This window comes from Aotus nancymaae, unplaced genomic scaffold (assembly GCF_030222135.1).
Source record: "Aotus nancymaae isolate 86718 unplaced genomic scaffold, 86718_ANA_hifiasm-v0.15.2.pri h1tg000040l, whole genome shotgun sequence".
Classification (NCBI taxonomy): domain Eukaryota; kingdom Metazoa; phylum Chordata; class Mammalia; order Primates; family Aotidae; genus Aotus; species Aotus nancymaae.
Window position 1 is genome coordinate 31,348,684 of NW_026988454.1, and position 26,803 is coordinate 31,375,486.

General features: G+C 38.8%; 1 protein-coding gene across 5 annotated transcripts; it reads left to right on the forward strand.

Moving 5' to 3' along the window:
* The first annotated feature begins 5,370 nt into the window (after nt 1-5,370).
* Nucleotides 5,371-26,803, forward strand: MTFR2 (mitochondrial fission regulator 2). 5 transcript variants are annotated; one of them, XM_012474395.2, is made up of 8 exons: nt 5,371-6,155; nt 7,241-7,357; nt 13,278-13,382; nt 15,455-15,567; nt 16,714-16,946; nt 18,283-18,640; nt 24,613-24,787; nt 26,439-26,803. In XM_012474395.2, exons 2-8 carry the CDS (start codon nt 7,295-7,297, stop codon nt 26,550-26,552), a joined length of 1,161 nt encoding a protein of 386 aa, XP_012329818.2. In that variant the 5' UTR covers nt 5,371-6,155; nt 7,241-7,294; the 3' UTR covers nt 26,553-26,803. The 5 variants fall into 5 exon arrangements, with proteins under 5 accessions (XP_012329818.2, XP_012329817.2, XP_012329819.2 ...); XM_012474394.2 differs by having other exon boundaries at nt 5,371-5,866; XM_012474396.2 differs by lacking the exon at nt 7,241-7,357.

Sequence of the window (26,803 nt, forward strand, 5' to 3'; positions counted from 1 at the left end):
TAAAACATAGTTTTTAGAGTCCTTTCTAGATTTCAAAGTATACTTTCCCCCCTTGATATAACCTTAAGATGATCTTCATATTTATAAACAAAAATATTTGTCCTTTACAAAAGATAGGGTTCAGTTAACAGAACTGAGTTATATAAAATTCTGGAATGTTAGCTTTAGATACAAAACTAGTTGAGGTGTGGGGAGATCAGATAATTGGGAAGAAAAGGCATATGGCTTTTTATGTAGTTAAGCTGTCTGGTCCTCTCAGGACAATATTATATCTTGATTTTATCCTGTATTCTCAACTTGGGCAACTCTAGAAAATAAGTATTTGGCTAAATAGTCTGTCACTAAAAGGAAAGAGATTCAGAGCTTGAATTGGCCAATAGTAGCTATATCAAAAAGGGAAATAAGGTATGCAATTTTCAGTATCAAATGAAACAATTTCTGGGAAGCATAATTATTCCTGCTTCCACATCTTGAGATACTACTTGTCCTTACGTTTTCATTTAGATGTTTATATTACTAGAGTAAGTCTTCCTAGAATAGGAAAAGGTTTCAAATGAGTGACATTTTTTTCTGGTGGCTGAGGACACAATGCAGAGTGTGTAACAGTAATAATAGGCCTTAAAACAGTCGTGTCTGAATATGATAGTGCTCCAGGTATTAGGAATATCTAGCAGAGTAATTGGATTAGGATGTATATTCTTAAAGCAACTGTTACATGGATGTAACTTGCAGGTTTAAAGTTCTATATTTTGTTTCATTATTTTGTTAAGTATGAGCTAGGCACTGGAGCAGCAACAAGATAAGGCTTTGTCCTTTTTATTCTTGCACTATATATAATATATGAAAATAATATTTTCTTGGTTTATATATTCATAGACCCTATTTTTTGAATGAGCTAGGCTCCAAATAATGGGGTACTAATATGCAAATCAGGATTCTTTTAGTAACTCTTTGGTACTTTTAAGGATCCAGTTCTCTGTCTCTCATTAAGAGTTCATCTATTTAAACTTACCTCTCCTAAACACTGGGAAGCCTCAAAATTTTAGACACATGGTATGTTTACTTTTTTTTTTTTTTTTTTTTTTTGAGACGGAGTTTCGCTCGTTATCCAGGCTGGAGTGCAATGGCGCGATCTCGGCTCGCCGCAACCTCCGCCTCCCGGATTCAGGCAATTTTCCTGCCTCAGCCTCCTGAGTAGCTGGGATTACAGGCACGCGCCACCATGCCCAGCTAATTTTTTGTATTTTTAGTAGAGATGGGGTTTCACCATGTTGACCAGGATGGTCTCGATCTCTTGACCTCGTGATCCACCCGCCTCGGCCTCCCAAAGTGCTAGGATTACAGGCTTGAGCCACCGCGCCCGGCCTACATGTTTTTTAAACATAATTTTCTGGTATTCTAGACAAATCTCAGTACTGCACTATGTTACTGAATAAGTTGAGAACTAGATGTGAGTATTGATACAACAAAGTAGGTTATGGAGAAGGTTCAAAAGTAGTTCTCAAATAACACTGCCCAGTAATAAATTTCATATATATAACAGTCACAACCTATCTTGAATGTACTGTTGACAGAAGCCATTTGGTAGTCTCAGTCATCATTAAGGAAAAGGACAGCAGTATTAAGTTAAAATACCATAGTGGGTTGAAAATCTATGTCCCGCCTGGCTGAGTAGTGTTTAGGATCATCACTGCATAACAGAACTACACAATATCATAGTGTTAATCCTAAGTCATAAAAGATTAGTCGGAAATGTGTGATTAATAAAAATTCTGAAAAAGTTTTAAGGTGTGACAAGTGCCTGAAGGGTTAAATATCCATTTGAGAAAATCCATTCTAATACCTCAAAAATCCCCTGATAATGCCAACTCAGTGCTAAGTTGTTTAAAGCTCATCAAGGAAAATGACTTCCTTACGTAAGAGGGACTTTAGACAAAAATGGATCTTTTCCTGAGCTAATAGAGTTTCTGGCATAAAGTATTATAATGTGTAATAGGATAAGGTGTAGGAGAAAAATGTAAGTGAGATAAAACTAAACCTCTCAGTACTAATCATTTTATGTCACACTTTCCTCACATTATTTTAAATGCCAGTTTTTATTCAAAATCTCCAAGCTTACTATTATAGAAAGTTCCCTTGCCATTTTGCCATTTGAATATTCCAAAAGGTAAAAGATAACTAAAAACCTATTGTTTAAAAGGAAGTAGAAAGGCAATACAGATTTCAGATGAGGACCTGAAAGTAACTGGAATAGATAGAGTTTTCACGGTGCACTCATATTTTGGTGTTAAACATGTTCTAGCACTTCAAATCCAGCATTTCACAGCTGTTGTCTTTATGGCTAAGTTTACAAAGTGAGAGGGGGTAGCAAAATTAGTAAATAGTACATAGCATTGGTATGGGGAAGGAACAAGAATCGTGGAAGTACTTTGTGAATGAGAGGTTTTCAAATATTTTTATCTGGATGCTGGTGAGTATGAAATTGACCTCTTAAACTTCTCTCCTGAACTCCATTTTTTCCCTCCAACTCTTCCCTGGATAGTTCTGCTGGAACTTTAACACTGCAAACAGAATTCATCATCTGTACCCCATCCTACTGCAAACTGATGTTCTTTCCTTTATCCATTTAGCTAATTGGACATCCCTATAATGTATGTTCTGTCTTTCCCTCTCCACTACCACACCCTCCACCCAAATAATAGATGCTCATCACTGTCCCCCATTGTTGCATTGGTCTAGTTTGGACTTGACCCATAAATTTCATCTTTATATTGCCATCTCTGGGATGTTTTTCCAGTGCAAAATTATTTTAAAACCAAATTGATGTCTTCCTGTTGCCTGAACCTTAGTCATGATGGAACTCCCTATGAGCTGTTTTTTGCCACCTTGCTTTATGCTACTCCTTGTTCACTTAACTATCTAGTCTTACACCATAGCAAAAAATTTCCAATTCCTTTTTTTGTTCTGAGGCCATTGAATGCTGCACCTACTTTTAGGCTAGCAATTCATTCCACTTAACGTGTCTCTGCCAGAATAAAATTTTAGTGTTTAATATTGTGCATGGCACACATACTGTAGTTATGTAATAAATAGTCCTTGAGCGTATAAAGGAAAGTGATAATTGCATATTGATAGAGGATTGATTTAATTTTATGGCTGCTGCTGCTAGAAATAAATACAATCTGGGCTGTCTTGATGTGCTAAATAAGAGTTCACCTTGCAGTGATCAGGAAAGTTATATTGTTAATCTTTCCTTCATTGTTCAAGTCACCCCTGTGTGTTTCGGAGTACCATGTTTAAAGAGAAAATGTTTAATATATTTAAAAAAAAATCTAGGAGCTTTAGGTATGAAATAGTGTCATGTGAATAGTTGGAAAAGGTAAGTTTAGGAAAATGATTACTGAGATGGGGTGTGTGTGTGGGGGTGTGTGGGGGTGTGTGTGTGTGTGAGATGAAGCTTTACTCTGTCGCCCAGGCTGGAGTGCAATGGCGCGATCTCAGCTCACTGCAACCTCTGCCTCCTGGGTTGAAGCGAGTCTCCCGCCTCAGCTTCCACAGTAGCTGGGATTACAGGCACACACTGTCATGCCCAGTTAATTTTTGTATTTTTGTAGAAACGACCTTTTGCCGTGTTGGCCAGGCTGGTCTTGAACTCCTGACCTCAGGTGATCAGCCCGCCTTGGCTTCCTAAAGTGCTGGGATTACAGGCGTGAGCCACCGTGCCAGGCTGAGATAGGTTCTTGATAGCTGTGTTCAAATCCTTAAAGGGCCTTCCCAGAGAAGAGACATATTCAAATCCCATAGGATTAGAAGATTGGTATTTGATACCTCCTTGTCCGATCTCCTCATTATGTTACATATTTAAAGGACAAATCAGAGCCAGTAGGTAAAAAATCATAGGTACATAGACTTACTAGCTTAATATAATGAGCTAATTCAATATAATGAGCTAATACTTTACAACTAGATACTTTAAAAAGTGTAACATGCAGCTTGTGAATAGCAAGTTTTTTGCCTGGATCAAACTGGGGGAAGGGAACACAGGAAAACCTCAGAAAGCAAGCCACCATATTTTTGAACACTACTCAGAAACAACAGAAAATCTAGCTTTGTGGTGTCAGAAAAACTTTCCCGGACCCTATCTCATTCTAAGAGTTCAGGAAAATCTAATTTCATGTAAAAAGCAATCAAAAAAAAAAGGAGTAATGAAAAAATGTTCAATCACATAAAAGTTTTTTTTTGTCACAATGTAATATGAATGCTTTAGTAAACAATGGAGGAAATACCTGAAGAATTTAGAAGAAAGTTGTCAGCAAAGCATTCATGGATATAGTATTTGACCTGGGTCCCCCTTGCTACCTAAATCATTTGGAATATTAAACTATGTTAATAGTGCAGCTTAAACAGTAGTGTTTCCCTTCTCATTCTGGAGGGATGTTTTCATTCTGGCCCTATTTGCTGTTTGATAAAAGACTGGGAAAGGGAGGAGGTTATAAAGTGGTTTATTCACAAGGGCAAAGGGAAGGACAAGGAACTTGAGAAAATCGTAACTTAGTCCATGTAGGGGTTCTGACCCATCACCCTTCTTCTGCACTTATTTTCAGCCTTATCCAGCACAGACTACTGGACATATCACTATATTTGCTATCAATTGTTTCGCTAGTTGCTTAGTCCCAAATAATTCTTTTTCTGTCATCCCACATCTAGTTATTTTATTCAGCAAATAGATTGAATGCCTATTATATACCAGGCACTCTTCTAAAGCACTGGGGAAAGATACAGCATGGATCAAAACAAATTCCTGTTCTGGAGTCTACAATTTAGTTTGGAGATAGGGGAAGCAAAATAAAATATACATGGTGATAAGTGCTATAGAGAAAAGCAAGTTAGGGTTAGAATGGAGAGAGATGCTCCACTGGCATGTAAGTTCAAGGAGGACAAGGACCTGCCCTGCTCATTAAGCCGTTTTCCGTACTTAGAATGGTGTCTGCCGCGTAGTAGATACCCATTATTGGTTGAATGAGTAAAATGATGTTGGCCATAGACAAATTCGTTCCAAACTTACATTTTAAAATTGTCAGTAGTAGGCACACATCTTAATTTGTTATGTCACTCCGGTGCACTTCTTGCTGAAATTCAGAAGAGGAAGCTATTTGGTATGAAGCCAATAACGTCAACTCAGAAATGAAAATTGGGTTATCACTTGCTAAGAGTCTCAGCCCGAAGCTTTCAGGAAACAGCGAGCTTCGCTGTGGCATGTCACTTGAAGCCTTGCCTACTAAGTAGATGTCCATCCTGGGCTAAGTCAGGAGAGTGTCCGGCCCATATGCGGTAGCCTGGATACGTAGGTGTATTTAGTGAATGAACGAATGAATGAACGAATCCTAGCCACTGCAAAGCTGCAAAACCCTTGGGGATAGTGCTTGGCTTCTATTAGTCTCACAGGTATTTTAATATTAGCTGAACAAATGAAATGACCAAAAAATAAATCGTGACTTTGTGTCAGGCGAATTTGGGAAGGCGGGTGCGCTTTGAGTCCAGCTGTATGGGTAACATACTCTCTGCGAAAAGTTAAGTAGGGTACGAACTCTGCCAGCTCACCGGTATCTAAAACCTTGCCCTCCGCGAGCGCCACCGTCCTAGCGCGACCTGCCCCGCCCGCTGGTTCCTGTTGGCTGTCTCTCGGAAGACCCGCCTCTTGAGAAGGAGAAACAGTCGCTTCCTGAATTGCCTGACGTCATGGGATGACCAATCAGAAGCAGCAATCTTCAGTTTCGCCCAATGAGACCGGGTACGGGTCCTGGCCCGCGGAGTTTGATTTCGTCCTGTGATGCGGAAGTAGCTGTCCAGTCCTAGGAACTAGCAGGTGGGTTGATTGGGCCCGATAGGAGGTGGGCGCGCTTCCCATGGCATTACCCTGGCTGAGCTTGAAGCTCCAGGGCTGGGCACTGGGTCGACCTCATATTCCTTGGTGAGGGCATTGTTACCGCTTGTGGCCTGCAAGCCGAGGCGCGCGGGTGGAAACTGGGTCGAAGTCTTGTAGACGTCTGAGCCATCTGGACCAGGAGCGGCGCAGTCTGGAATTCGATTGAGGATTCCTAACGCCCTCCGCTTGATGTTCCGGTGATTTCTAGGAGGCTCGGCTCCCGAAGAAGGTGAGCAAGACTGCCACACTGGGTTTGGAGAGCCCTAGGAAGCTTGTGGCCAAAGCGAGGGACGCGATCCGGCTCTGGCCACGGCATGTTACTAGTTGGGTGACCAAATCACGTCACCTATCTTGGAATTCATGCTCCTTATTTTAAAAGAGCGAGGAGGGATGGGCGGTACTTTGATATATGTGTGAGAAGAGCTACTGTTCATTTTTTAAAAACGTTGAGTCGGGCCCTTGCCTGCTTTCAAGGGTCGGCTAAACTCACCCGTCTGCTAAGAGTATCAGCCCAGAGTTTAAGGAAAGAGCGAGCTTCGCCGTGGCATGTAACTTGAAACCTTGCCTACAAGATGTCCAGTTTGTTGTTAATCGGTCCCTATTTACTTTTTTTTAAATTACATTTTAGGTTTTGGGGTACATGTGAAGAACATGCAAGATTGTTGCATAGGTACACACGTGGCAGTGTGATTTGCTGCCTTCCTCCCCTTCACCTATATCTGGCATTTCTCCCCATGCTATCTTTCCCCAACTCCCCACCCCTCGCTGTCCCTCCCCTGTTTCCCCCCAACAGACCCCAGTGTGTAGTGCTCCCCTCCCTGTGTCCATGTGTTCTCATTGTTCGACACCCGCCTATGAGTGAGAACATGCGGTGTTTGATTTTCTGTTCTTGTGTCAGTTTGCTGAGAATGATGGTTTCCAGGTTCATCCATGTCCCTACAAAGGGCACTTACTCATCGTTTTTGATGGCTGTATAATATTCCATGGTGTATATGTGCCACATTTTCCCTGTCCAGTCTATCATCGATGGGCATTTGGGTTGGTTCCAGGTCTTTGCTATTGTAAACTGTGCTGCAATGAACATTCGTGTGCATGTGTCCTTATAGTAGAATGATTTATAATCCTTTGGATATATACCCAGTAATGAGATTGCTGGGTCAAATGGAATTTCTATTTCTAGGTCCTTGAGGAATCGCCACACATCAAATTAGTTGATGGTGTAACATGTATTGAGAGGACTCTTCCAGGTTATTTAGTACAGTTTGTGTGGCATTTATTTGTCAAGAGTAATATTTTCTAAAATTTTTCCCAAAGGCACCAAGAAACTGATAATGTTTCTTTGAATTGGCTTCTGTATTTGCTTCATCAATGTCTCTCATACTGAATACCTTAAGAGAGATGCTGGAATATTTTGGCGTTCCTGTAGACCAGGTAAATGTCTTTTAATGGATTGAAATGGATCTGTTGTATTTGTTCTTGGGTTCGTTTTGAAAGTGATTTATATGAAATCATTTGATTTAAGGCAAAATTGTTGCTTCTTTTTAGGTGAAACAAAGGTAACTTTGCAATAGTATAGCTTTGATGGTTTGAGTTAGAAAAGGGAAAAGATTATTGAGAACATATTTACCTGATAGGACAAATGCCAAGAGAAGATACAAAGGAAGCAAAATATAGACATGACCTTCACAGAATTACATTTATTGCACAGATATATTAAAACTTTTATTTAAGGTAATTTGTAAACCAATTCAATATTTAAAGCCCAGTAAATCCAGAATAAACCTAATGGAAAGAGGCTGACTTAGGCCTGAGAATTATAAGCTGTATTAGTCTGTTCTCATGCTGCTAATAAAGACATACCAGAGACTGGATAATTTATAAAGGAAAGAGGTTTAATTTGACTCACAGTTCTACATTGCTGGGGATGCTTTACAATCATGGCTGAAGGCCAATGAGGAGCAAAGTCACATCTTACATGGTGGCAGGCAAGAGAGCATGTGCAGGGGAACTCCTGTTTACAAAACCATCAAATCTCATGAGACTTATTCATTACCATGAGAACAGTATGGGGGAAGCTGCTCCCGTGATTCAGTTATCTACTCCTGGCCCTGCCCTTGACACATGAGGATACTTACAGTTCAAGGTGAGATTTGTGTGGGGACACAGCCAAACCATATCATAAGCAAATTCAATTTTGTCTACTTGTTGAACATCTACTGTTCAACACAATATGCTTGTTTCTGCAGGTTATACAGAGGAGTAATACATGGTTCTTGTATTTATAATGCTTAAAATATGAGGAATAAGAAACAATAAAGATAACTATAATATGAGATTGACTATAAGGAAGACATAAAATATTATGGGGGCTTACAAAATGAGCCAATCAGCTCTGTTTGGTGGGGTGAATTAGAAGAGAGTAGTCAAGGATAATTTTAAGATTTTTTTTTAAAGCAAAAGTAAGTTGAAGAATCATGGTGCCATTATTATAAATGGGCATCTTAGTATGAGAGACTACTTAGAGTATGGAGATGAGGTGAGTCAGAGGTGATGTTAGAATATATAAATAGAAATATCCTGCAGACAATTGGATATATGGTTTTAGAATGTAGGAAAGAAAAAGATTCTGTTTTGGGAGTTACCTGCATTGTTTTGATATTTAAAGCCATGGACTTTGATGATGGCAGATGTCCTTAGATGTGAATGAAACATTTTACATTTCAGTAAGACCGAAGATGACAGCTGAACATTTGTTTACCATATGAGGTTATTGGTGCCCTTAAGCATTTCTGTACGTGGAGATGGGACTGTGTTGGAGTAGTTTGAAGAATGTGAGGAAGTGGGATCAGCAACCTTCTTTTGAAAAGTTTGCTTGTGAAAAGAAACTGAGAGAAGCTATAAACCTGAAGGGGCAGCAGGATGGAATTTTTGTTTTTATTTTAAAGTTAGAATTAACTTCATATTTGTAATCACTCTGGAAGAAGCTTACAGACAGGAAGAAATTTAAGATAAACATGAGGGAATGATCGAGCAATGCCCTTGAGAAGGTAGTTGGGCAGGGGATCTAATTAAAAAAGTCTTGGAAAGGAGAGAGACTGTCCTACCTTAAAGAACAGAATGAAAGTGAGAGATAGTGAAAAGAGATTTTATTTTATTTTTTGAGATGGAGTCTTGCTCTATTGCCCAGGCTGGAGTGCAATGGTGCAATCTTGGCTCACTGCAACCTCTGCCTCCCAGGTTCAAGTGATTCTCCTGTCTCAGCCTCCTGAGTAGCTGGGATTACGGGAGCCTGCCAACATGCCCAACTGATTTTTATATTTTGTAGAGATGGGGTTTCACCATGTTGGCGAGGCTGGTCTTGAATTCCTAACCTCAAGTAATCCGCCTGTGTTGGTCTCCCAAAGTGCGCCTGGCCTGAAAAGAGATTTTGAATGGAGCTAAGTAAGAGACATGAAGTTGAGGTATGTTAGGTTGAATTTCTCGGTTTTCTCAGTAAGAGCAGAGACAAGGTCACTTGCAGGTAATGAAGTGATGGTGGTAGGGACTTGAGAGATTGGAGACTGCTCTGGGCAATGTGATGTAGAATCTAACATGTTATGAAGGGATTTCAGAATACCTATGAGAACCCAGCCGAAGTCATCATGAAGTTGGAGTTTTTCTAAATATTGCCATTTTGTGATTTTTTTTTACCCTAGCTAAGAGTAATTAGGGTAGTTTATTCATTAGCACTGTGGGAGCACATAATATCAAAAGAATGAACCATTTTTGAGTGACTTTGAACATATTACTGAAATAATCAGAAAATCCATGCTTGGTAGGAAAATTAGTAAAGTCAAAATGTGGATGCTAGACCAGGAATAGAGGGAAGATGAAATAATAAGAATGGTGAAGATGGCCAGGTGTGGTGGGTCAAATCCTACCATTTTAAGAGGCTGAGGCAAGCAGATCACTTGAGCCCAGGTTTTCAAGACCAGCTTGGGCAATATGATGAAACCCCGTCTCTACAAAAAATACAAAAATTAACCGGGCATGGTTGTGTGCACCTGTGGTCACAACTATTCCAGAGGCTGAGGTAGGAAGGTTGTTGAGTCTGGGAGGCGGAGGTAGCAGTGAACCCTGATCATGCCCCTGCACTCCAGCTTGGGTGACAGAGTGAGACCCTGTCTCAAAACAAACCAATAAACAAACAAACAAATAAAATACCCCAAAAAGCAAACAACAACAAAAATGGTGAAGATGACTACAGGCAATGAAAAAAGGAGAGGAAGAACAGGAGTTTTTTAGGATGGAAATTGCTGAGCAAGATAGGAAGGTACCATTTAAGTTAAACAAGAGCTAGCTTCTTGGGTGACTATATATGTCATGGGTGGCCCTCATGGTAGCAAAGCCTCTATGCCTTTGGTTCTTAGCAGGGATATGCAGATGAATGGTCTGCAGAACACTTTAAATATAAATGCTCAATCCTCCAAATATTCTACTATTAATAGGTCTGGGATCTATATCTTCCAGGTGTGCAATCCAGTATGGTAGCCACTGGCCATTTCGAGTTCACTTTTAAGTACTTGAAATATCTGAATTGAGATCTTCTATAGGTGTAAACTATATAAGGATTTTGAAGACTGTGAAAAAAATGTAAAATAATAGCAATATAAAAATACTGATTATTGGTTGAGCATCACTGTTTTAAAAATATGAAAACTGAAATGCTCCCCAAATCCCAAACTTCTTGAGTGCCAGCATGACGCCACAATGGGAAAATTTTACACCTGACCTCATGTGATGGTTCACAATCAAAACGCAGGTGCACAACCCACAGTTTACTCCGCCTGCTCTCATTGGTTGTTGCTGTTGTTTAACAGCTGAGATGGGCTGAGATGGGGATTCTGGTGATGCTCCTGTGCTGCTTAGTTGCCTTGAACACATTAGTTTTTCACAGTATTAATAGTATATTTTTTTGTTGTTAACTACTTATGTGTGTATAAGTGTAGAAAATGATTGCTTATCAGTTACACACAAATTCAGAGTCAGAAATGATGGTGATGCCAGACAACTACAGATTGTCCACATGGGTGGCTGAGATAGTGACACCTTTGCTTTCTAATGGTACAATGTACACAAACTTTGTTTAATGCACGTAAGTATTTAAAGCATATAAAATTACCTTCAGGCTGTGTGTCTAAGGTGTATATGAAATATAAATATATTTTGTGTTTAGACTTGGGTTTCATCCCTAAGATATCTTATTATGTATATGCAAATATTCCAAAATTTAAAAAAATATGAAATCCACAACACTTCTGGTTCCAAACATTTTGTATATGAGGGATACTCAACCTGAATTTACATATTGAGTGAACTAATACATATTAAAAAAATTAATTTCACTTAGTTATTTCATGTTTTATGTGACTACTAGAATATTTAATTTACATGTGTGGCTAGTATTATATTTCTTTTGAAGAATGTATTAGGTGATTCTCGTGTACCCATGGTTGATAACCACTGCCCTGAAGGACTCTAAAGGAATACATGCCTGTCTCTGTCCTCAAAGAGTTCACAATCTGATGGGGAAAACAACTGCAAGTGAAACAAAGTCACGTGTAATTATGTGTTCTATTATATGGTACTCATTGAAATTAGTTTAGAACTGAATAGAGTTTAGGAAGCTCTTGAGAGTGGAAATAATTAAATTTGTAGTGGAATTTGAATTGGATATTTAAAGACAGGTGTAAACTGAACCAGCACTGGGACCAGAGTTAGATCAGGGCCCTCTATGGGTGAAGCATGGCAGTTAAGATGCTATATTGGATCGGGTTTAAGACAGTAAGGAAGACTGCTTAACTCAAAAGAACTTATATTCCTGTTAATGAATACTGTGATATTAATTTGAGTAGGTAGAATAGAACTAAGTGGTAGAGGACTTTTTTTTTTTTTTTGAGACGGAGTCTCGCTCTTGTTACCCAGGCTGGAGTGCAATGGCGCGATCTCGGCTCACCGCAACCTCCGCCTCCTGGGTTCAGGCAATTCTCCTGCCTCAGCCTCCTGAGTAGCTGGGATTACAGGCACGCGCCACCGTGCCCAGCTAATTTTTTTTTTTTTGTATTAATAGAGACGGGGTTTCACAATGTTGACCAGGATGGTCTCGATCTCTCGACCTCGTGATCCACCCGCCTCGGCCTCCCAAAGTGCTGGGATTACAGGCTTGAGCCACCGCGCCCGGCCGTGGTAGAGGACTTTAAAGGGTGATTGGAAAGAATGTGGAGTGTGTAGATTATGTTGTGGAGACAGGGCCGACAGAAGTGAAACATTGTAAGGCTAGTTGATGGAACCAATATTCAGTGTTAGACTCTGATCAGATCAATTTAGAGCTGTTGCCATCTAAAAGCAGAAGAATAGCATGGCTGTGCAGAAGAATTCCATGTGCTGATGACTTAAATCCTTTTTTTTAGCCTTAGAAAGTCCTATGCCTTCGATTTTTCACCTATGGCATGTAGTCTGTATCCCAGTGATTCCCAAACCCAGTTTTCTAATCAGTTTTTGTACTGAGTTCTACAACAGTGTGTCCATTTGCTTTCTGGATATACTGTTCATTGAATGTTTTAACAAGGATTCTAATAGGATACTACCTATATCTGTTGCTCATAATACACATTGTCTTTGTTATGGGATCTTAGGAAAAATTTCCAATTTATTATGTCATATCTTTTGGTGGGGTGGGGGGTAGTTCCTGTGGCAATGATTTACACCAGTTTGGGAAGCCCATGCTAAAGGACAAAGTATTGTTTGAGTTACAGTAGCAAATGTTCACTTCTCATACCTTTTCCAGAGCTGACTGCCAGCAGATATCTTTCACTTTATGTAACTAACTCTTTGAATTGTCTAGGACCTGATTTATTTATTCCCTTTTTCATTTCTCCTTTGAAGGAAATTACATACGTATACTCTGTATTGCCTCATTGCTTGATAAATTGAAATTGCCAATTTTTGATTGGACAAAAGATGAGACTTTTAGCTGAGGAAGGGGATGTGATCTTTTTGAACCAAGTTTCCCCCAAGATATTTGGATATTATCAGAAACAGAACAAAATGAATTGTGCTTTTTAAAAGATCTTCCTGGAATGTATTTATGTTTACTACCATCTTTTTTTTAAGACAAATATTCATAAAGTTCAATTCTTTGAAGAAAGTCTCTGCCACTCTATATTTCTTTTTAAAAATAAATGCTATTTTACAGGACTCCCTGTATTTAAAAAAAAATGTCACCGCATCTTTTTTACATCTCCTTTTTTCATACTTATATAAACCTGCTTAATCAGAGTGCATTTTCATTAATACTTTATGTTTAAAATAGATTTTGCTGATTTGGGAAAATAAAGACTATGGATCAACTAGGAGTATTGTTCGGATTATTGGGAAAATGCTTCCATTAGAACCTTGTCGAAGACCTAATTTTGAGGTAAGTCGGTCAACATAAATTGTTTAAGTACCAAGTACAACATAATCCTAGGTACTCTTACAGACACAGAGTAGAACAACAAAGGAAGGAAGAAACGTTTCCTGCAAGCCAAAAGCCTTTAGTTTACCCTTGGGAACAAGCCATTTCACATATGTTTTTGTAGTGGTGTTTATTTAAATACAATCATGCATCTTTTAATGATGGGGATACTTTCTGAGACATGCCTTGTTCAATGATTTTGTCATTATGAAAACATCACGGAGTGTACTGGCATAAACCTAGATGGTATGTAGCCTACTGTGCACCCATGCTATATGATACGGCCTGTTGCTTCTAGTCTGCAAACCTGTATAGCATGTTACTGTACTGAATACTTAGGCAGTTGTTACACAGTGGTGTTTGTATATCTAAACATAGAAAAAGTACAGTAGCAAGGCAGTAAAAAGATAAAAAATGTTAAATCTGTATAGGGCACCTACCATGAATGGAGGATGGGAAGTTGCTTTGGGTGAGCCAGTGAGTGGTGAGGGAATTTGAAGAACTGAGACATTACTGTACACTACTGTAGACTTTATCAACACTGTACACTTAGGCTAGACTAAATTTATAAAAAAACTTTTCTTCAATAATACATTAAACTTAGCTTACTGTAACTTTTTCTTATAAATGTTTTCATTTTTTAAACACTTTTTGACTTCTGTAATAATATTTATTTTAAAACACACATTGTACAGCTACACAAAAATATTTTTTATATCCTTATGCTATAAGCTTTTTTTTTTGGGACAGAATCTCACTCTGTTGCTCAGGCTGGAGTGCAGTAGTGTGATCTTGACTCACTGCACCCTCTGCCTCCTAGGTTCAAGCAATTCTCTGCCTCAGCCTTCTGAGTACTTCCCTTCTGAGGGATTACAGGTACCTGCCACCATGCCTGGCTAATATTTTGTATTTTTAATAGAGTCGGGTTTCACCATCTTGGCCAGGCTGGTCTTGAACTCCTGACCTCATGATCCATCTGCCTCAGCCTCCCAAAGTGCTGGGATTACAAGCATGAGTCACCGCACTCGGCCAAGCTTTTTATGGTTTAAAAAATCTTTAAATTTTTTATACTTTTTAATTTTTTTTGTTAAAACTAAGACACAAGCATACACACATTAGCCTAGGCCTACACAGGGCAGAATCGTCAATGTCACTGTCTTCTACCTCTACATCTTGTCCTATTGGAAGGCCTTCAGTGGCAATAATATGCATGGAGCTGTCATCTCCTATGATAACAATACCTTCTCCTGGAATACCTCCTGAAGGACCTTCCTGAGACTGTGTTATAGGTAACTTTTTTTTTTTTTGAGAAAAGGTCTTGCTGTCGCCCAAGCTGAAGTGCAGTGGTGTGATCATGGCTGCAGCTTTAATCTCCTGGGCTCAAGTGATTTCTTACCTCAGCCTCCTGAGTAGCTGGGACTACATAGGAGGTGTACACAACCACACCTGGCTTTTTTTTTTTTTTTGGTAGAGATGGGATCTTGCTATGTTGCCCTGGCTGGTCTTGAACTCCTGGCCTTAATTGATCCTCCTGCCTTGGCCTCCCAAAGAGCTGGGAATACAGGTATGCACCACTATACCCAGGCAACTTTTTTTTTTTTGAAGTAGAAGGAGTACACTCTAAAATGATAATAAAAAAGTATAATATAGTAAATACTAGGTGATAGGAATATTTCAGTTTCATTATAATCTTATGTGACCCCATTATATGCAGTCTGTCAACCTAAATGTTATATGGTACATGCCTGTAATGACGTTCACAGATGGACAAGTTTGAACAATACCTGAAGAGCTTATTTAATTTGATTTTGCATTTTATGATAGATGAAGTTAACCAGGGGAGAGAATATTGCTTAGTGCTTAGACTTTAGCATAACATTTTCCCCAGTGTTCTTTCTTGCTAACAAGTGCATGTTTTCTATTGAATATCCTTTTTCTTTTTCTTTTGGTTTGTTAACTTATTTAATACCGTGGAGCATGTGTCTTCTGACTCCCTGCAGAGCTCTGACTTTTTTTTTCTTTTTTTACTTTAGTTGATCCCGCTCTTGAACTCTGTAGACTCTGATAATGGTGGATCTGTGGTTCCATCTTTTGCTGACATTTTGTGTGTGGCAAATGATGAAGAAGCCAGTTATCTCAGATTTCGGTAATTTTATACGCTTATCTTGGAAAGTGGGCTATAACCTGAATTCTTGCCTGTGTCGAAGCTTGTTCAGATTGATTGAGCTTTTTTGTTTCGTTTATCTTCAAACTGTGCTGTGTCCTGCTATATCTTCCTAATAAAGAAGACTGGCTGTTTTTCATCTTTTTAGCCAGTTTTTTTAAATGCACATTGAAACCTAACACTAGGCTTAGGAGGGAATGGATATTAAAGGGATATTAGAATCATATCTTTAGCCAAACTTATATAGTGTTTACTGTGCACCAGGCAGTGATGTTAAATGTATTTCAAATTTGGCTATGTTACTCCTAGGGAGTATTACCTTACATGTTAGTATATTCAGATACAGGCTCTAAGCACAGTAAGTGTTAATTATTTAAGTATTCTGGCTGATTTTATTATGTATCAAACTGGCACCAATTTTCAAATAGTTAAAAGAACATACATTTAACCTTAACATAATCTTAAATGTAAGCCTCTTTATTAACTTATATAGAACTTTTAAATAAATTAACTTACCTGCATTTGAAGTTAATAAGTAGAGCAATAGCAGGATAATTATTTTTGTTTTCTAATCTAAAAGCAAGGTTTGTTTTCTTCATTCCCTGGTCACTGACTGATCCTCTATTGGAGGCCACATTCTGTTTATATTGGGAATACAAAGCTAAATAAAACGTTTTGCTTATCCTCAGTGACTCTAGAAACAATCACGGGAGATAGAGAGTAGCTTTTTTTTTTTTGAGATGAGTCTCACTTTGTTGACCAGGCTGGAGTGCAATGGCGCGATCTCGGCTCACTGCAACCTCCGCCTCCCAGGTTCAGGTGATTCTCCTGCCTCAGCCTCTCTAGTAGCTGGGACTGCAGGGATGCACCATCATGCCCAGCTAATTTTTTTTTTGTATTTTAAAATAGAGATGGGGTTTTGCAGGTCTCGAACTCCTGACCTCAGGTGATTCAACTGCCTCAGCCTCCCAAAGTGCTGGGATTACAGGCATGAGCCACTGTGCCCGGCCTGAGAGTACCTTTTATTTAGTTTTCTTGTCTCTTGATTTTCATGTAAGAGTGTAAGAGTTTATTACTCTTTTGATTGGAAATATATCCTCCCTTCATTTCTAATTTTTTAACGCACAGAAATAGTATATGGAAAAATGAAGAAGAGAAAGTGGAAATTTTCCATCCTTTGCAACTAGTTTGGGATCCACAGTCACCTGCTCTAAGACAGAAAAAAACCGTGAAAAATGATCTGCCTGTAAATGAAGCTGCAATTAAAAAAATAGCTGCTCTTGAAGATGAGCTGACTTTTCTTCGCTCTCAGATTGCAGCAATTGTGAGAATGCAGGAACTGAAAAACAGTGCAAATTCTGGTAAGTAACACTAGGATTTTTGTTTCGGTTAGATGATACTCATGGTATATAGCCTGTTGCTCATTGGCTACCAACCTGTACAGCATAATACTATACTGAATATAGTACACGTAGTAGCATACAGGAACAGCAAGTATTTAAGCAAGTACAATTCTGAATAAGTACCATGAAAACATTAAATGCATCATAAAAGGATGTTGGATGTACAAAATTATTATATCTGCTGTTTATTCAGAATAAATTAAGACACATTTGTAGTGAGGGGATGGCTTTGACTTATAGAAGAATTAGCTATACTATACTAGAAGATTGTATTTTTGCATTAGAAAGTCTCGTCTTCTAAGTAAGCTTTTCTAACTGTTCATAAAAGCATTGAAGATTAAAGAGGAAGAATACATTGGTTTGAAAGAGGATATAGGTTTGAGGGATCATATGGTTATAGCTTTTAGTTATTGCCACTATACTTCCACCAAGTTGAGTGAGTAATGTTTTCCAGATGATTGTTTTATAAATTTATAGAGATATAACTTGCTTTAAACATATGCACACACATATACACAAAACGTGTATGTATTTGTGTATAAAATGTAAAGCAATATAGCTACTGAGTGCTTTTCACAACAGATTTGGATGTAAAGGGCTGTCTGTAGACATAATTGCTACAAGTTTTTAAATATATATGTACATATACAAATGCATAAATATGCATATATAATTTGATACATATTTATAGTGTATATAACACAATTTACATAAAACACATTATATGTTACAATAACATACTTATACATAATAAATAAAATGATATGTAACTACACACAGTTTTCTTAAGCAATAATCATGTTTACCCACAGCCCTTTAGGAGCTAGTCTTTTGTGGAAAAGTTAAATACTAAGTATCCACCTTTTAGCTTTGCCTAGAAAATAACATACTTGTTTCTCCCGTGTCATTATAGAGTGAATGTATCAATTTGTATTTCTAACTACAAGTTGTTGATTATGTTTTAGCTTTTTTAAATAGAGGATGAAGTTCAGAGCGTATGTGAATTATGGAAAAAACACTTTTTTTTTGTTTGTTTGTTTAAAATGCATTCCCCTCCCCGCCCTGCTCTTGGACCTAGACTGAAAATTTCTAACTGGATTAAAAATGAATTCACAATTTGGCTTGACTTTTAAAGAAATTACTAAGCAGATGGGACTGATTCTCTTTCCTTGCTACCATATCACTACTTTTAGTAGCATTACAGAAATTGCTCCTGTTTTGGTTTAGTGTTATTAATATATATTATGTTAGAGATAATTGTGCATGATTTTTTAACAAATGACTTTGTTTTTAGGTTCCTTTGGCCTGAATGACAAGCCCATTAATTTGGGCCAATTGTCATCATCGTGGGCCGCTCATCCAAGTGCGGAGCCAGATCAGTTTCCAAGTTCAGTGTTTTCTTCTCCTCCTCCTCCACCACCACTTCCTCCTCAGTTTTCATCTCTCCAACCATCATATTTTCCTCCCATACAACCAGGATCTAATAATATTTGTGACTCAGATAATCCAGCTACTGAAGTGAGCAAGCAGAACCCGGCTGCTAATAAGACCAATTTCAGTCATCATTCACAAAGCCAGAGAAATAAGGATATTCCACACATGTTGGACGTTCTAAAGGATATGAATAAGGTTAAGCTTCGTGCAGTTGAGCGGTATGTTGTTGTAATTTGAAAGGTGAACTGAAATTTTGTCATTATGTTTAGAAAAATTATTATGTTTATGAAAATTAACATGTCTTTTTTCTTACTCTTCTTTACCCCTGAATACCTCTCCCAGAGATAATGACATTCATTTATTTTTGACTATTTCCTCTTCTAGTCTTTTATCACCATATTTTTGAAACAACATACTTTAGATATTTCTTGATATTTTAATTATATTGACTTTCAATTGTAGGATATTAGGAATATATTTTCTTAGATATTCTACCCAGGAAACACACACACACACACACACACACACACATCTTGCTTCGTCCTCCCGAAGTAGTTAAACCATAGTCTTTAGTTAAATGAGTATTTGGAATTAATATCCTTATTATAACAGTAAACATCCACAGCAAGCCATTTCTCATATTGTCACCCAGGCTGGAGGGCAGTGTTGAAATTACGGCTCACTGCGGCCTTGACCTCCTGGGCTCAAATGATCCTCCCACCTCAGCTTTAGTAGCTGAAACTACAGGCATGGGCCACCATACCTGGTTAAGTTTTGTATTTTTTTGTAGAGATGGGATTTCGTTAATGTTGTCCAGGCTGATCTCAAACTCCTGAGCTCAAGGGATCCGCCCATGTTGACCTCCCAAAGTGCTGGGATTATAGGTGTGAGCCACTGTGCCTGGCCCCATTTCATATATTTTGACTACATTTTGTTTGTTGAATTATTTTTTTTGGAGTTAATAATTGCCTCTCTGAGTTCCATTTGTGTGTGTGTGTGTGTGTGTGTGTGTGTGTGTGTGTGTGATGAAAAAACATAATTGAGCTCTATTCTGTTAATACATTTCTAAGTGTATAAGGCAGTATTGTTAACCATAAGCACAATGCCGTAACACATCTCTAGAGCTTTTTCATCTTGCATAACTGAAACTTTATACTCATTGAACAGTAACTGCTTCCCTCCCCATCATCCCCTGGCAACTGCCTTTCTTCTTTCTACTTTCATAGTTCAATTACTTTATTTTTTATTTTATTTTATCTTATTAAAAAAAAATAGAGACAGGATCTCACGATATTGCTTGGGCTGATCTTGAACTCCTGGGCTCAAGCAATACTCCTGCCTCGGCTTCTCAAAGTACTGGGATTACAGGCAAGAGCAACTGTGCCTGGCCAAGGTTGATTACTTTAGATACTTTAAGTGAATCATGCAGCATTTATCTTTTCATGACTGGCTTATTTCACTTAGCATACTGTATATTCTATTGTATGTATACCCCATTTCTTAATCCAGTCATCTGTTGATAGACATTTAGTTTGCTTCCATGTCTTGACTATTGTGAATAGCGCTGCAACGAATGTGGGCGTGCAGATATCTCTTTGAGATCCTGATTTCACTTCTTTTGGATAAGTACCCAGAAGTGGGATTGCTGGATCATAGGGTAGTTCTATTTCTAATTTTTGGATGAGCATCCATTTAGTTCTTGGCGATCCTCCTCGAGGATCCCTCTGTGCCCCGGTTGCAGTCTGCCTTGCTGCTTTCCCTGCCTGCTACACTGCCGCTATCCTAAGGGTTTCCTTCACTGACTTCTTGAGCATTCTTTCACCCTTTTTTCTGTGTTCCATCACTGATTTCCTAAATGTCATATCTTCCTATAACTTCCTGAGAAACATGAAAGGTAGATTAGTTTATACTTTGCATGTCTGAAAATGTTCTTTTATTCTTACATTTAATTGCTAGTTCAGCTGTGTATATAAATAGCACAGAAAATAATTTTTCCTCAGAGTTTTGAAGACATCATTCCTTTGAATTTTAGCTCTTGGTGTCCCTGTCGAGAGGTTGATGTCATCATGATTCCTAGTACTATGTATGATCTTTTCTTGTAGCATTTTAGATTTTCTCATTAGTTCTGGTGTTCTGAAACTGCATGTACATGTGTCCTGGAAAGTTCTTTTTAAATTGATTATTCTGGGCACTTATGGGCTCTATCAGTCTAGAGCTTTATGTCTTTCATTTTGGGGAACCTCTTAGAAATGTATTTCTGATAATTTTCTCTCATTCTGTCTCTTTGTTCTCTCTGGAATTCCTACTTTGAATGCCAGAGTTATTCCTCTAGTCTTTGTATCTTTCCTTTACTATTTTCTCTCTCTTTGCCTTTTTATAATACATTTTAAGAACAACTTGTAATTCACCTTTTAATCCTCATTTGCAGTTTTCCCTGCCATCACATTTTCAATTTTTTTTTTTTTTGAGATGAAGTCTCACTGTCTTGCCCAGGCTGGAGTGCAGTGACACAATCTTGGCTCACTGCAACCTCTGCCTCCTGGGTTCAAGCGATCCTGCTGCCTCAGCCTCCCTTGTAGCTGGGACTACAGGTACACACCACCATGCCTAACTAATTTTTGTATTTTTAGTAGTGACAGGGTTTCACCATGTTGGCCAAGCTGGTCTCGAACTCCTGACCTCAAGTGATCCACCAGCCTCAGCCTCTCAAAGTGCTGAGATTTACAGGTGTAAGCCACCATGCCCGGCCCACATTTTTAATTTTTAAGAGCTGTTTCTTTTTCTTCAAATGCTTCTTTTTAAAATCTTACTGCTTTTGTTGGTCTTATCCCACTGACAGTATTAAAAGTGTAGTTTTAAGTTTTCCTCTCTTGCATTACTCCATTTTTTGTGAGTTTCTTTTTTTCCTCTTAGTTTTGATCTCTGTCTTTAGTTTTGTAGCCTTATGTAAACATCTGGTGATTCTTATTTAAAAATGAGGCAAGGAAAAGCTGATTGCCTGTTCTTTGTGTGAGGTGGGCTCATCAATGTGGAGGGGCTTCACAATTTAGTGATTAGGGAGAAGACCTTTTGTTTGCCACACCCCGGAGCTGTATGCCTTTTCTTTTGGTCTACAACATTTTAGAAAGTTTTTCAGTATCCTTCATGGTCAGGAGGGAAGGGGATTACACAGCGGGTGCAAGCCAGGTCATCGGAGAGCTGAGTGGGGAAAGAAGAGCAAGAGAGAAGCGTCTTATTCGTCACACAGACTTTAACTTACACCCTGTGTTCAGCAGGGTGCCCATGCCCCACACTCTCACTTTCATCAGCTTTCCAACTTCCGGCATCTGGTTGCAATTCTTATCTCCTGTCTCCCCATCTAATCTCTCTGTCCTTGTGGATATATACATCTTTTTCATATCTTTACTGTCATTTTAGAAGGATTTCACAAGGGATTTGTCATGTCTACCTGGAAATCCCTCAGTGAGGTTTTTGGTGAGAAAATAGATGTATTTTCTGTATAATAGTGCTAGGACGGATAAGTCGGTTCTGTTTTTAATGAGGTTGTGAGTTTCATCCTTGCATGAGGCAGCTTGTCGAGAAAAAGCTCATGACTGTAGGTACATGCTTGGTCCCAACTAGATCTCATACTGGTGTCATCGGGCTTAGTCAGTATTAAACGGTGACTCTGTGACTGTTACTGTCACTGGAAAAACAACTAAAAGGCCACTAGACTCTGCCTCCTGTTCCCCTGATCTCTTCTGAGTTGCTTCTACAGCTAACTTTGTTTTGTATGTTGCTGAGAAATCAGATGAGCTCTCTCACCTCTTTACACCTACAAATTCCCCATGCAGATCCTCTGCCTTCCATCTTGCTATTGTGGATGAAGTGTCATCATTCATGGCCGGGCTCTTCCTTTGGTTACAGGTTTCCCTTCTCTTTCATCTCTGCCATGATTTCACTTAAAATCAGCCCTTATGCATCGAGTCTTCCTTCTTTATCTCGTCCTTCTCCTCATACCTGAGTACTTCCCATCTTCAAAATGTGTGTACTCTCAGCCATTGCTCTGTTGCTCTGCTCCCCTTTCTGATATGAATTCTTAAAGTCATCTGTAATTTGTTTCCGTCTATCACTGCCGCCTTCCACCCACAGTAATGATGTCCGTCTCCGTGACTCCATTGAAAACTGCTTCACCAGTGACTCCATGTGGCTAAATCCACTGGTCTCTTCGCATTGCTAGTCTTACTTGATCATTGGCAGCATTTGATATAGCCCATGGTCCTCACCTCCTTGGAGCACTTTCTTTACTTGGTTTCTGGGAAAGCATACCCCCAGGTTTCCTCTGACCTTATCGGCGATCCCTTCTTATTCCTTTAACTCTTCTTCCTGGGGCTGGTCTTTAAATCTTTAAGTACCTGGTCCAGACGTCAGCCTCCTCTCTTCTCTGTCCATGCTGTTTCCTTTGGAGAGCTCACCTAGTCCTATGGCTGTAAATACCAGCTGTATGCTTATGACTCAAACACTGATTTTTCTAGCCCTGACCTCTCCTGTGAGCCCAGGTGCATATACCCAAATGCCTATTTGACATCTTTATTTGCCTGCCTCAAGGTATCTCAAGTTTCACAGGTCCAAAACAAGACTTTTCCTTCCTACCTGTTCTCATCCATCACCTCAGAAACCTGTTCTTTCCCATGTCTTTTGCATCTCAGCAAATGGCAACACTATCACCCGATTGCTTAAGATCTAGGAATCATCCTTCATCTTTATTTTCCTTTCTATCTTCCACCCTTCCCATTAGCACATAGCTCAATTCTTTGGACCCTCTTGACCTCCACTGCCATCTCCCCAGGCGAAGCCCATTCTCATCTAGCTTAGACTTCTGCAGCAGTCTCCGCAGTCGTCTACTTTTATTCTTGCCTCCTTATTTATTCTGCAGATAGTGACCAGCATGATCCTTTAAAAACTGAAGTCAGATCACGCCATTCTCCTGCTTCAGACTCTTCTGTGGGTTTCCGCTGTGCTTGGAATCAGTTCCAGAGCCCTTGCTGTGCCCGTAGGTCCCTCCAGGCTCCAGCCCTCGCTTCTCTCGCTGAGCTCCTCTCCCATGTCCCATGTTGCCCACTGCACTCCAGCTGCACTTGGTTTCCTTTTCCATTTCTCACACATGCCAAGCTCCTTCCTGATAAACCCCCGAGATGTTTACACTAAAACTGACCCTGTGCCATTTTCTTAAAGAGGATGTAACTTCCTTAAAGAGGCTTTTCCTGATCATATCTCATCTAAAGTGCTTCTGTCCCTAGTCACTATTACATCTCCATTCATTCATTCATTCGAGACAGGGTCTTGCTCTGTCACCCAGGCTGGAGTGTAGTGGCACCACGATCCACTGCACCCTTGACCTTGGCTCAAGTGATCCTCCTGCCTTAGGCTCTCAAGTAGTTGACTGGCTAATTTTTAAATTTTTTGTAGAGACAGGGTCTTACTATGTTACCCAGGCTGGTCTCGAACTCCCTGGGCTCAAGCAGTCCTCCTGCCTTGGCCTCCTGAAGTGCTGGGATTACAGGCATAAGCTACCGTGCCCAGCTGCTGTTTTGTTTTACTCACAACACTTATTACCATCCAAATGATCTTGCTCACTTGTATATTGTGTATTTGATGATAATCTTGCTGTAAGAATTGGGAGCAGAATACTCTCAAAGCATAAAATGGAGCCAGACGTATTAGTGGGCATTTAGTGAAGATTGAATGAATGAACGACCAAACAAATGAACAATTTGCCTTTTTTTTTTTTTTATGTGAACTCTAGTCCTTTTTTTTTTTTTTTAAATTGAAACAGACAAGTGCTGCACTGCTGTTCCAGAACTCTAGTCCTTTTAAAAGTTCTTATTTATTTGACTTTTCCTACCCATTAGGAAATTAGAAAATTAAAATAATAAAGATCTTCAGCGTAGTGACTTCTGACAAATCTCAGGTTATAACAAGATTATGGCAGAGTCCCAAGCCACATGGGTTCTTGGTTTTCTGATTCTTCATTCATTGTGCCCTCTAGATTCCTTATTCCATTGCAAAAATTTCTTGAAGATTAACTAGATTGTTTTCAATCTCTTGAAGACTAATTGTAGGATATTATGCTTGTATTCCTGCTATGTTTTTCAACAAGGAGCTAAAATCACATCAAGGTTTTAATAAATTCAGTTTCTTTAAAAAACAGGTCACCTGGTGGTAGACCCATTCATAAGAGGAAAAGACAGAATTCACACTGGGATTCAGTTTCTTTAATATCTCATGCACTTAAGCAGAAATTTGCATTTCAAGAAGATGATTCTTTTGAGAAAGAAAATAGATCTTGGGAATCTTCCCCATTTTCTAGTCCAGAAACTTCAAGGGTAAGCTATACTAATGTAAAATTAATTTTTCAGTTTTCTCAGGTGTACTGTTCATGATACAGCTTTGTGTTCATGTTCTCTTGAAGTAATTGTGCAGAACGGGCTATATAATTGTTTATTGATGGTGCTGATGTTTCTGGTTTTTTGTTGTTAATATTATATGCTCATTTTCACTTTTAGCCTATTAGGAGGTTTTCTTGGAACAAAATACTTAATTTGAAAAATACTTGTGCATATGTTAATAATAACTTACCTTAGACAGGTGCCAATTTGATATTGCCATCTGTAGTATGAACTGGGTGTCTGAAATTTTGAGAGGACCAGGGAAGAATGGGGCAGTAGATTTACCCTAACCATATGGAATGTGAATACGCCAAGATTTTTCTCAGTCAAATATAAAGACTTTGGATTATTTTGTTGAATGTAATGTTAACTCTGCATGTAAAAAAGCAAATGGGGTTATAGTTACCATTAGTGACAGCACTTACTGGATGCCTAGAAGGACAGACATTGGATTTTAAGCATTTGAGCTTTAAGATTCCTTGCTTGAATTCTCTTTTCTTAAATTTAGAAGTAATTCTAATTTTGGGGTGGTTTTCACATGTCTTAATTTAGTTGAGGTAGTATTAATACATAAGAATAAGCCCTGGGAATAAGTGGATTGTGAAAGAGGGACAGCATCTAAAGTCAGCTAGTTAGTATCGAGGAAGGACCGACGTCAGCAGAGGAAGAGACTGGAAAACTCAGATGCATTGAGCCCTCGAAGAGTGTAACAGAGCAGGGGGCTTGTTCCCACATTCCCACTCCAGTGTGTGCAGCCTTGGAGCTCACCACTGCGTGTGTGTGTGTGTGTGTGTGTGTGTGTGTGTGTGTGTACTATGTCTGATGTTTAGCATGTTGACTTAGAAAATTATATTCTTTTAAATGTAAGAAGGCAAAGTTCACTTTAGAACTATTACCATAAAAAATGCAAGTCTAAAACAAATGTTGAATTTTAACATTTGTATAGCAATTTGTAACTTGCAAAGTACTTTTTTTACTCACTCATCTCACTTGATCTTAACAGCAGTAAACCCCCATTCCCACCCAAAATAGGTGAATATTACTTGTTTTACACATGAGGAAAATGAGCCATGTAGTGCCTATAATCCCATATCTAAGGGGCAGAGCAGAGACTAGAACTTGGTTTCTTACAGTTTTAGAATGTTTGAAAACCTGCAGTTATCTAAGAAAGTCCGGTAGGTGGGACACACTGTTTCCCAGTGACAGTGGATAAACGAAGTATTACTAGCTTGTCATTTACTGCTTCCTGTTAGTTCAGTGTCTCTTAGCACTTTCTAACCAAGTATTTTAGAGAATCATCTTTTTTCCTTTAAACATATTTTGTGCACTTAATTTCAGGCCGGACATGTAGGGACTCAAATTTTAGTTGCCTAAGAGCTCAGTCTGTGCCACTGAGAGTGTCTCATTCACTTTTGTCTTTGGCTCTGAGCGTAGTGCCTGATACATAGCCAAATAACTATGTATTATAGTAATACATATGGTAAATAAATATTGTGAATTAAACCTCAAAGGGTCATTTGACCTTTGTCTTGCCATTTTTTTTTTGATATTAGAATAATTTCTGTGTTAATTATTTGCTTTATTTCAGTTTGGATATCACATTTCACAGTCAGCAGGACAGCGAACTGAAGAAGAAATGGTCAACACAAAAGCTGTTGACCGAGGTATCAGCAACACAAGCCTTCTAAACTCAAGGATTTAAACTCAACTTAAGGTTAAGCCTTAAACTTCTAAAACTTCTTCCTGAATGATACATTATTCTTAGAAACCGATGTGAACTGTTAAAGGCTGAAAGTAGAAGTATTTAAAGACTCTTCTTGACAAGTTTTGCCTACACTTGCTATGTAAATATGTGTGCCTGTCATTTTTGTTTCCTTTGTTCCTTTTGACATTTACACTCCGTTCTTCTTTACATAGAGCTTAAAATAAACATTCCTTTTGAACTTGCTAGTG